This window comes from Azolla caroliniana, unplaced genomic scaffold (assembly GCF_043228905.1).
Source record: "Azolla caroliniana isolate FFs.n. ecotype wild unplaced genomic scaffold, voAzoCaro1.0.p SCAF_31, whole genome shotgun sequence".
NCBI classification, from domain to species: Eukaryota; Viridiplantae; Streptophyta; class Polypodiopsida; order Salviniales; family Salviniaceae; genus Azolla; species Azolla caroliniana.
The window spans coordinates 98999-111438 of record NW_028230466.1 but is presented as its reverse complement, the minus strand read 5'-3'; the positions used below and the strand labels follow the sequence as shown (position 1 = coordinate 111438).

At 38.0% G+C, this 12440-nt stretch overlaps 1 protein-coding gene across 2 annotated transcripts; it reads left to right on the top strand.

Moving 5' to 3' along the window:
• The first annotated feature begins 8923 nt into the window (after positions 1-8923).
• Positions 8924-12079, top strand: LOC147849574 (pentatricopeptide repeat-containing protein At4g33170-like). Of its 2 annotated transcripts, XM_087337366.1 has the most exons (3): positions 8924-9060; positions 9158-11394; positions 11427-12079. In XM_087337366.1, the coding sequence occupies exon 2, from the start codon at positions 9225-9227 to the stop codon at positions 11373-11375; it is 2151 nt and encodes a 716-aa protein (XP_087193492.1). In that variant the 5' UTR covers positions 8924-9060; positions 9158-9224; the 3' UTR covers positions 11376-11394; positions 11427-12079. The 2 variants fall into 2 exon arrangements, with proteins under 2 accessions (XP_087193492.1, XP_087193491.1); XM_087337365.1 differs by having other exon boundaries at positions 9158-12079.
• Positions 12080-12440: the final 361 nt, after the last annotated feature.

Genomic DNA, 12440 nt, shown 5'->3' with positions numbered 1-12440 from the left:
TAGAGTCGTGTTTGCTTCGATTGGTTATGACAAGTGAGGAGATAGCGTCAGATGACCTATTCAATTTCTGCCTAACTGAGTGAGGCACGGATGTGGCCTGATCAAGAGAAAGGTCTCACTCCGATCGACAACAATCACGGGGTCGAAGTACAGTCGACTGCCTTACTTCAAGGGTGATTTCGAACAGTGGAGTGCAGACCTTCAGTTGTCTCTCTTCGTCAAATGTAATTTCAAGAGGAGTTGCCAATCGAGATTTTCAAGGTGTACAAGAGAAGAGTTACCAATGAAGGTTAGATTGATGGCGGCAGTAGAATCAAACAATATCAGGCTCTGATACCAGATGTTGGGATCACCGTCATCTAATGCGGAACAAGATCGACACTCTTCTAGGATAAGATCGAGAATGGATGCAGGATTGTAACTTTGATGCCAGCAAAGACAAAACAATACAAATAGTACGTGAGAGAGAGAGAAACAGATAGGCACAATGTAACGAGTACATTACCACTTACAACAACCAACACTAACTGGGTTACAAAGTCCGTTTATAAGTTGACTGACTTAGGGCAACTGCCCTTCTCACTATTTACATAAATAGCCTAAGTCTAGTGTGTACAAAGGAGACAATGTGAATACGTCCATTAGAAACCCGTATTCAACACTTAATACATATCTCTTTTTAATTCACTAAAGATGCCATCTTTGTGGAATGTGGGGGTCGAACCCAGGACCTCTTGGTCTCCAGTACAATCAGAGTGGCACATATGCGTTCATAAAAACATGTCATGGCTACGTAAGGTTAGTTAGGACCCTTTGCAATGGACATGTCGGGATCCATATGAGGGACAAGGAAGCAAATTCATCCCCTTCTTCCAATTCATGACTAGATTAGGTTGCCACATCCTAGTTGCTCAAACCAACATAGAACTAATCATTGCAAACTTATGGCACACATATCATGTTCCCCTTGCGATTATTGACAAGTTTTGGAAGCATTTATGGAAACAACGTCAAGCTAGGTGAATTACCACCTTTCAATGGCTATTAATGCATAGGTCACCGTTGATCAAAGCATGGCAACACTTTAGTTTATGGGTCTTTCTTGTCCTTTAACATTTGACGATGTTTCCTTTTTTTTCTGCCCAATAGTTTCGTATCACTTGTTGTGTACTAATAGCCTGATCCCTATCCTAATGATCCATGAGGGTTGTTGATAAACACTCTCCTTCCCCTTCTATCTGGCTTGACATCTTCATTAGTAAATTGAAAAAAAAAACAAGATGTAAATGACTATACCACATGCAAACCGGTTATTGATAGGAGCGATCCCACCGTTTGCCAGAGCACACATTGGCGGTAAGTGAGTGTTTGTCGCGGCAAAGTGAACGCTACTGAGACGTTGATGATTGCAACCACGATTGGGAACAATGGTGGCAAGTGTACAACTATGGTGGCAATGATGGCTATTTGCAACATCAAGACACAAAATTATTCTTCAATACACAAGATTATACAGAAGATAATTAATAAACAAAGATGTAGATGCAATGACTAGCTAGCAATAGAGGTGCGAACATTGGCGGCTAAGTGTTTGAAAGTGGAGGTTTTAGAAGCTGCAAGTGGCTAACAACAATACTGACACCCAATGCAAGTAAAATCATCGGTGTACCATGTAACGAACTGTGGCAACAATTGAGGAGTGAACAGTGGCAACAATAGAGGATCAGACTGTGGCGACAATTGAGTGTATAATGGCCGCAATGGAGGAGCTAAATCAGTTGGACCGAACTGTTGCAGCAATCCAGGACTGAATAGTGGCAACAATGGAGGAGTGAACTTAGACAGGGTGTGTGGTGTGCCCCAATGAAATAGAATCAATCTGACACGCTCTATGGGATTTCCAAGAGACTCATTAAATATGGAGGGAGGTTGGCCGAATACTACAATTATGCAAGGTGTAAGGCTCAATCAAACGGTGATGTTGGTTATCTTGACAAGCCCCAATTGATAGATACAAACATTATGAGGAGAGATTAACGTTGGTGGTAAAGGCACAAGAGATTTCGTTTCTCACCACCTGCAATGTTCACTGAACCCACATCAATGCCAATGATCAAGCCGTGATGTAATTTATTAGCCCAATAATACTATGGACTATTTGGAAGCAACGTTGTAGGTGGGCCTTCTCCAATCAAACCGCTTAAGTGAAAACAATTCTAGGGCATTTGGGGATGTAAACATGAATATATGGGTATTTTGCCGTTCCATAATAATGTTTTAAGCTATTAAAAGTTAAAATTGATTCTTACCAACGAAGACATAGTTGTTATAGGAGTAAATCTTTAGGGTGTTTGTATAGAGGTTCCAATAGTAGTACACAAGGTAGATGAGTAATGTATGTAGATTTGTTAAGCTATTACACCTACTCTAATATTATATAGCTATATAAGCTATACAATGTGCCTTTATCAATGATGAAGTGGTTGTTACATGTGTATCTTAGGCATGCATGTAAAGATTTTGCAACAACAATGTTCTTGGTAGTTGGCTAGAGCATGTTTAGTAGCCTAGGGATTGAGAATGACCTTTGCAATATTGGTAATAACCTAAATATAGTCGAGGATCGATAAAGGCTAGGCTTAGTTGAGTTGTCGGCATGAGCATGTTAGAATGTCTCTAGTTGGGAGGTGAATCTCATCTACTTTTCAAGTCATCTTACATTAAAACAACATGGTTGATACATTTTTCTCTTCCAAGTTGAGTTCTAGATTTTAAAGTTTTAGACATAGATGTAGTCTAATGGAGTAGAATTGTTTTGACATGTCAATCCTCAATCCCTTGCCGTATTATACTAAAAATCCATATGAATGTAATGAAAGGAATAGTAAATGAATTGACATTCCATGGGAATAGTTGTGCAAGTGAAGCCCATTCATGCATGCACATGAAGTTATGATATGTCATGTGCTATAGTTGAATATGCGAAACATTTAGTTAGGCATATATGATAGAAATAAACAATATGACACAAGTACAAACATTAGATATGTGACAACTTCAACAATTACAAAAGACCTGGCCCTATGGTCGAACATACCACATGTCATGGGCATGGAGGTGGATCCTAAGTTAAAACCAAATATTTTATAACTAATTGTTTATATTCATAATGTATCAATAGCAAAGTGAGGATTGAAACCCCAACCATGATGCACATAAATCCCTATCAATTGTAATGCTACCATGAGTCTAGGGTTTATCCATGTCCCACAATCACATTCGTTGGGTGTTCATGGTTTCATCACATAAGCATCAAGTTGAGCAGGGCAAATAAAATAAAATCTCTGGGAATACTAATATTTTTGGTTAGGTCTTCAAATTACCCTAAATGAGCTTGTTCAATGCACACAAATATTTAACAAACCAGTTATGCAATTCAATAGCATATAGAGAACTCTTATATAAATATTCTATTTGTAATAGGATCCAACATTTTTGTGGTCTCGACTCTCAACCAAAAAGGTATTTAACTATTTATGGTGATAACAAAAATGAACCCAATTTTTAGCATATGGTATTTTCACTATGATTTATCCACTTTGACATATATATGTTTTCATCTGGTCATCACATATACATTTGTGTTCATGTAGACTTTTACATGCATAATTGGTTGGAACTACAATACTTGACTCACTCAAACAACTAATATCTTATCGTTTTAACATTGAATTAATTAAAACATACGTAACAAATATGAAAGGGGGATCATAGTACTATTTAACAAGTCAATGGTTCAACTTTCACAATTTATAAGTCCAATAATTATACATCAAGTTTGTTTAAAAAATGTTATTCGAAAACTCCTTAGTGGGTGCTTGTTTCAACAACAATACATAATGCAAAAATCTAGTTACACTATTTCCTTGTTATGAACAATGGAGCGAACCATGATTTGATGAAAAACATATGAAAAGGCATTTCCACATGAGGCGACAAGACGTGAGGAATAAAGGGTTGAGACTTTTCGACACTTATCAATTCTTATCTTCCATGTTATTGATAATTAGGATTTATATATCAAGCATAAAGTGAGTACGTTTTGAAAAGTTTGTGGGGTGGAATTTTATGTACGAGAGTGGCATTTTGGAATTATGATAACCTAGAACTATTTATTTTTTGCTTCCCATTAGTTAGGTGAATTGTATATACAAATCAGTCTATGTACACTCAAAGTATATATAGATACTCAACTATTTACAGGTTGCTTTCATATATATTTGGCTATCGTTGTGTGACACCTTATATAAAAAAAAGGTGAGGCAATCGTTGTCCACATAACAGCAAACGTCTGCTTGACAAAACTTGTTATTTTTCAAGAAGCCTCAAGACACAAGTACCAAGCTTTTAAATGCAATTAGACATTGATATGGGTGATTTGTTGGCTAGGTGGGGTAAAGCCAATGAAGGGGCAAGAAGCACCATTTCGAATGTCCTAATGTGAAGTTCACCAATGGCGTGGTTTCCCAAAGTGAGATAAATTGTGCTTGTGCCAACTCTTGAGACTTTGAATCTCCCTGTAGGTTCTCAAATTGTGCATGCAAGGATACCACTAGAACAGTCAATATATCTGTGATGGCATCTGCAATTGTGTGTGTTTCCATTGAGTATCATTTGAGACATCTATATTTCCAAATGTTCCACATACCGATTGATGCCAAAGTTGACCATGCTTTCTACAGATTTTGTGATCCCCAACTTTGCGTACATCCAAGCATTGTCCATGTTCAATGGGTTCTGTGCATTATGAGGGCTAAGGAGGAAACCTCTGCACCACACATTCATGCATTCTTTTGTAGAGACCACCATATAACATAACCAAACGAAATCGAGCCTTCCATGCCGCTAGCCACTAGATTGCGTATAATTCTTCCCCAAATCATATTTGCGTACGTGCAGGATCACAAGTAATGTTCAATCGATTCTGAATTGGAGTTGCATAATTTTAGTAACACATGAATTGTCCTTTAATGTGTAGTATGAGGATTCACAATAATTTCTACCCACAAAGTATGTTGAATCGATTCTGAACATACTGTAGTTGCATAGTTTTAGTAACACATGAGGTGGCTTCACATAAGGGTGATAATGGAGTGAACCATGATTTGATGAAAAATATATGAAAAGGCATTTCCACATGAGGCGACAAGACGTGAAGAATAAAGAATAGAGGGTTGAGAATTTTCAACATTTATCAATGCTTATTGTCTCATGTTATTGATAATTAGAATTTAAATATTCAAACATAAGTGAGTAGGTTTTGAAAAGTTTGTAGGGTAGAAATTTTATATACGAGAGTGGCATTTTGGAATTATGACATTTTGATCATTTGCCCTAGTTTTAGTTTTAATAATACAACCCTATTGAACATACTTTGTGGGAAACCCTTTTGAATCCTCACACTACACGTTAAAGGACAAATGTCAATTATTTTTTAAGGTCATCAAGGACACTAAAAACACGACAATTGACATCTAAAAAAAGTTTTGTCATATAATCTCCTCTATTGGTGTATAATTGTCGCCACATGTGGCTCGTGTGTTTTTCGTAAGTTTAATCTCATGCATAAGTAGAGGCCAAATATATGTGCCTAAGAAGTGAGAGTTGGTACATTTGACTTATGAAGTTGGAGAGGTTAACAAGGATGACTTTAACATTTTTTTTTCCAAAAAAGAAAACTCCTTGCGTTAGTTATAAAAGTTTACATCCGTGAATCGGGTGGGCTGTTATATACATACCACAAAAGGGGCTCAATGGTTCCATCTTATGTGGAGGCCCATTGATTCAAGAAAGGGAGAGGACAACCATTGCTGGATGAAGAGTAAGTGTTTTCTTTCGGCTCCTTCATATCTGTCCGTGATGCCGTTGTATTTATTCTAGCGTCGTCTGAGTACAAACCACTACTTTTAGGTTAATAATTGAAGAGTTTTGGCATTATCCCAATAACTATAGAAGTATTGAAACTTGATAGTTTATGGATTTTGTAGCATTGATTTAAAAATACAACGGAACTTCTGAAATGATAAGGTCTCCAATCAGTTTTCCATAACAAATCTCTAGAAGTATTTGAAATTATAATATCATGACACAAATCAATGGAACTCAAAAAATATTGTTTCTCCATCTTTATTAAGCAATATTTAATTAGCCCTTTGATCTTTTCCATATTCCCATACTTGAAACACATGATCCAATTGCATATCATGAATTTCTAAATAATTCAATGATACTTGCAATGGGTCATCGAGATGCCCTATGCTTAGTATGTTTCTTTTCATCTCTATAATGATACTTCACTTAGAGAACCCTCTCTCAAAAGCAACAATACTACATGGTATTATGTATAACTAAATAGCTTGCCACAATCTCATCAAATTTGATAAACTATTATATCAATTCTTCATTTTACAAAAACATACACCAAGCTTCATCCATGGTGTAACATTCACAATTCAAACACGACATATCAATAAAACCATTGAGTTCCACTTGACAAGCCTTTGCATCACACACTTGTTGAGAGCATGCATTGACATCAAAAAACTTGGTTGTAACTGAGAAATTGAAATATTGACCCTCTTTTTGCACTTGAATCCCTTGCAACATCATCAATGGCATCATGACATGGACTAAATAATTTTGATGCATTAAAGGGGCCTCGTCAGGGAACCTTGGCGGTGATCCATCTTTTGAACATAATGTTGACATATTTGAATACAACTTTCTGGTGATCCATCTAAGTGAGGCATCATTATGACTAGTCTTATTCTCAGTCATTTGCATCAAATAACAAATGACTATGTATAATATCATTATTTCCAAATACCTAGCATGTAAGGTTAAAGAGGGGAAGATAAAGAATCAAAGGTATTTATCCGGATGAAGTATAACAACAACGCAACACGAGAGAAGAGCAAAACAACCATTTGTAAAAATTATCATATATTATAGAAGGTAATAGTTCATCACATAATGTTGTATATAATTGATGTGTATAAAGTTACTATGTATACTTGAGTTTGATTTTGTTTTTGTCATAAAAAAAAAAGCCAAAAACTTGGATATTGGCCATAAAAAAACAACACTACTACAAAGTGTCAACATTTCATGCATCACATCATCAAAATTTTGGTATTCCCCACCCCCCTCCCCTTGGTGAATGCAAAACCTTACTCTTAACTTTCATGATAATCACCTTTTCAAAAATGCAAGTTAGAAAGCACACCAACTTGGCATATCCCAATCTTTCGAAAACAAATAAGTTGAAATATGATGTTTGAGCACATACATTTTACCTTTTGTGAAATTTTAAACACCATTCATGATAAAAACACACAATCTACTTGTGAATATTTCCAAACTTAGATCATCGTCTTATAGTATGTTGCCATATTGTACAAGCCTCCGCTTTGATAATTTGTTGCGCAAATGGCATTTTTGCTAATATGATCCGATGTTATTACAACATGGTCTTGAGTTTCATTGTTGTAATTGTTGGACAATGAGAAACTCTAAAGATTACGTACGGGTCACACCATAAAAATAGAAAAGGATTCCCGAGTCTTATAAATCCATGCACTTTGATTTTAACAATATGAAAACTAAAAACCAAGAATAAAACATTTGCCTCTAGCATTAGGACCCACCTCCATATCATTGTGGTCACGTGGCATGTCCACTATAGTGCAAGGCTTGTTTTTTCACTGCCCCACAAGCCCATGTTTAGTTCTCTTTACATCTTAGCACCAATATTTCTCCTTATAGTTGTTTGAAGTTCCAAACCATTCTCGACATGCTGCACAAATAACTTTTCTGCTTTAGAAAGATCTAGCTTTAAGAAAATATTCCTTCATTTTTTCTACTTTTTGGAACCAAGAAAGTTTTGCTATTATTGAAAACGCTATGGGGGTATATATGCAAGGGAATGTATGATACTTTCCCTTTATAATACACATACACATATATACATATTCCACATGTAACTAGCACCAATGATTTATTTGTTTGTTTAGCATCATCCTCCTTATATAATTGGCTTAACAGAATATTTGCTTGAAAAAGCAAAACGGAAAACCATGGGGTTTAAATGAAATCACATTAATCCATTCATAGTTTCCATAAAATCGAGTCTAAAAAGAAGTAGAGAGAGACATATATATTTAGCACGACATATTATAATTGGGTTAGGTTAATTGCATAAAGTTTTTCCATTTGAGCATTGTTCAAGTTTTTAATATTACTAGGGATAGAATTGACCCTACCTTCAGAACGAGCGGAATTTGTTGTAGAAACATTTTAAAGTTTTTTCTTTTGGTTTAGCCTTTCCGGAGAAACATTTCATGGTAATAGTGCAAATAGTAGTTGGCAACGGTGCGGCTCAAGCCTGAATCGAGCCATTAAACCAATTTTAAACGGTTTTTTTCGGTTCAAGCCTGAGTTTCCTTAACTGGTTTGAGCTCGGCTATGAGATGGCTCAAGCTGAACCAAACCGCTTAGGGTCAAACCGGTGAAGGCAAATCGGTTTGGCAAAACCTGCTCACAAACCGGTTTGCTGTAAGACCCAGGGGCCAAAACAGAATGCAGCAGACAATGAATGAGTTGGAGTGATGGGCCATGGCAATATGCCATCATCCAAGCATACCGACTTCTTCTGTCTGCTCAGGGCTTGCATCAAACAGGGGTCCCTTACCCAAGCCAGATTAGTTCTTGCCCATCTCACCTTCCATGGTGTCTCATGGGATGCCTCCTCCTCCCTGGGAGACTATGTGGTGGTCACCTTAGCAAGGTGCGGTTGCAGAGAAGATGCTCTTTCAATGGCTCATCATCTTCCTCATCCCCTCACTCTCTTCTCATGGAATGCCCTCATTTCCTCGTCTCTTCATGATCCTGATGCACTCCAAACTATGTACCTGCAGATGCAATCACAAGGGATTGCACCAAACTCTCACACCTTTGTGCCTCTAGTTAGAGCTTGCGCGCTCACGCAAGACGTCCAGCAAGGTAAGAGGTTGCATGCTGAGGCTCTTCATATGGGAGGAATGATGACTTCTGATGTTTTCTTGAGTAGCTCTCTCATTGGTCTGTATACTAAGTGCAGGGCCATTGTGGAAGCAGAGGAGGTGTTTGGCACGACTCCAGGACATGATATAGTGTCTTGGAATGCGATGCTTTCGGGATACCGAGAAACAGGGGAATGTGTAAAGGCGCTAAAATTGTATAGACAGTTGCAGGAACAGGACAACGTAGATGTAAACGAGGTCACATTTGTTATTATTGTCCAAGTATGTGGTGCTTTAATGGAAGATGGTGTTGTATATGATGGTAACTCATTGAGTAAAGATGATTGGCTTGAAGTCGGACAGGCGCTGCATTCTGACATATGCAAGAAGAATCTTGAATCCACCCTATTTGTGAGTAGTTCACTTTTAAATATGTACAAAAAGGCAGGATCTATGTCGGAACTTGAGTGCGTATTCTGTGCATTGCCAAAGATCGATGTTGTGGCATGTAATGTGGTGCTATCTGCCTATCTTGAAGAAATGCAAGTAGATATGGCTTTACAGTTCTACAAATGGATGCAAACAAGGGGCATCCATCCAGACAAGCGCACCTTTGTATTTGTTCTTCAAGCATGCGCCGTGCATGCAGAGGCGGAGAAAGCGTTGGATACGGAAGGGAGGTCAATCAAGAAGATTTCGTTAGAGATCGGGAATGCGTTGCATGTTGATACTTGTCGGGAGGGTTTTGCATCCTTCCTCCTCGTTGCCAATACTCTGGTATCCATGTATGGAAAATGTGGAGCTGTGAGGGAAGCAGAAGAGGCATTTTATGCATCATCTCAACACGACATTGTTCTATGGACATCGATGCTCTGTGTGTATGTGGAAAATGGTGAAGCCACAAAAGCTTTGTTGCTGTACAGGCAAATGCATTATGAAGGTGTAACTCTTGATGCATACAGTTTCATGTTTGCATTACAAGCGTGTGCTTCTCTTGCAGAACAAGTGGAACTTTCTTGTTCTCAGAGACAATCAAGCAAACGAATCGCCCTTGAAATTGGGCAAGGATTACATTCATTGGTTCGCAAGAAAAGGTTTATCAAAGATGTATTTCTTGGCAATTCTCTCATCAGTATGTACGGAAAGTGTGGTGCCCTTGTAGAAGCTGAGGATGCATTTAATGCATTGTCCCATCATGATACTGTATCCTGGAATGCGTTGCTCTTGGAATATGTCGAACAAGAGAAAAGGGTACAGGCTTTACAACTGTATGCACATATGCAAATGCAGGGAGTCAGTCAAGATCGGATAACATATGTTGCTGTTCTTCTTGCCTGTAGCATGCTCAAGGAAAAGACAAACAATGACATCAATCTCAATATAGGACATACCTTACATTCTGACATATGCAAGCAAGGCTTTGCATCAGATGGTTCTGTATGCAGTGCCCTCATGAGTATGTATGGCAGATGTGGATCAGTTTTAGAAGCAGAGTATGTGTTAGATTCGCTACCTCAACCTAGTCTCAGAGCATGGAATGCAATGCTTAACATTTATACTGAGCACAAACAAGGAGAAAAGGCTCTGGAATTGTACCAATATATGCAGAAACAGTCTGCCATTCTTGATGAACTTACTCTTATTCGTGTGTTACAATCATGCAGTGAAACAGGATGCCTAAGAATGTGTCAAATTACCCATTTTCATCTCATATCCTCTGGTTGTGAGCGGATCCACTCTGTGGTTGCAACCCTAATTCGTACATATGGGAGTTGTGCAAGAATGGAAGATGCCCAAGCAGTCTTGAATGAGATGTCAGACCCTGATATGGTGATTTGGAATGCATTCCTCACATGTAATGCTTGTTATTCAGTGGAAGCACATAGCTTTGAGATTTTAAGGCAGGAAGTTGTTGAACTTGATGGAGTGACATTCACATCAATCCTCATTCTTTGCTGTCATACTGGCCTTGTGAGAGAAGCTATCAAGTGCTTCGAATCTATGTGGAGAGAGTATGGTATAACTCCGAATGTTATGCATTATTGCATCATGGCTGACCTTCTTGGAAGGGTTGGAGACTTTAGGAGGGTTGAGAATATGATAGAGAGGATGCCGATGCATGCAAATACCACTGTTTGGTTGTGCGTGCTAGCAGCATGTCGAATACATGGCAATCTTGATCTTGCTAAAGAGGTGCTCAATCGTGCTGAGAGTCTTCTGTCCAAGCAGCCTTCATTTTATGTATTGCTATCAAATATGTATGTAGAAGCAGGGTTGCATGATTTCACATGTGGAATGGGAACTATATGTGACTAGAGTCCTTTCTGTTTTGTCCGTGTTACATGTACTGAGACAGGTGCTTTGAAGATGTGCTTATGGAGTCTCCCAAACAAGCTATGAAACATGGTTATAAGGAGATAGCCTTCTCAGGAGGGAGTTATTTGAGACATAGATGCATCCCAAACAGTGCCATTACTTTCTGCATGCATATTGTTTCGGCAGCTGCTAGCGCTCTTACATCTGTGATTGTGATAAGGCACTACGACCATCACATGAGTTCAACATTGTCTTCTTCTCGTAAGGAGGGCACACCATTGGAATGGTTTGAAGGTGGTCTCATCACATTCATTCTGGCACGAAATACTCTGGAAGTACTTGAGATGTCTGGCATCCCTTTGAATGCCTTGGAGACATGATAAACGAGAAATGAGGCAGTGCATTACCAGTAGTAAGCAACAATTCCTTGGATTTTAGCACGTGTTGCAGTCAAATCCAGTGGTTGGTTTGATGGTCTTTCCCAGTATTGCAAAATGCGAGGACTGGGTTCTTCAAGCTTAATTCAACCCATTCTATCCTTTGGATTAATCCTTATATTCCATGCTTACTGATGTTTAACATCAGTAAATTCTTATGGTTCCAGAGAAATCGTCTCACCTACACTTATTTTGAATTGGATCATGAGTTGTCCTTTGTCTTGTAAAACTTGCAAATCGAGTATTATTCTATTGCCTTACTTGTCATCGACTTGTTTTCTCTCTCATCTTGTTTCACTTCCATTGTGAGACATCAACACGAGAAATAGAGTTCTTGGTAGCAATAGAATTTTTACTTTTTGGAAAGAAAAATATATTCAAATTTTTTAAGAAGCCAAATGGCATATGAAACAAAACAAGAGGTTATACCTTAACATCCTGTCTCATCTATGGAAACAAAAAATTAAAATACTAAATGGCTAGAACTATGTAAGGCATCAAAGAATCTCGTGAGCAAAGAAGTTAACCATTCTAAGCTTGCATGGAATGCAACTTGTGTCTTCAAAATATCTCCAACATGGGGCAATCCAAGATGGAAAGGTCTTTGAATCGAGTGAATTACATTTGG

What these genes read in the sequence shown, in the direction of transcription:
- LOC147849574 (XM_087337366.1), top strand. Translation starts at nt 9,225, where the DNA reads ATGCTTTCGGGATACCGAGAAACAGGGGAATGTGTAAAGGCGCTAAAA.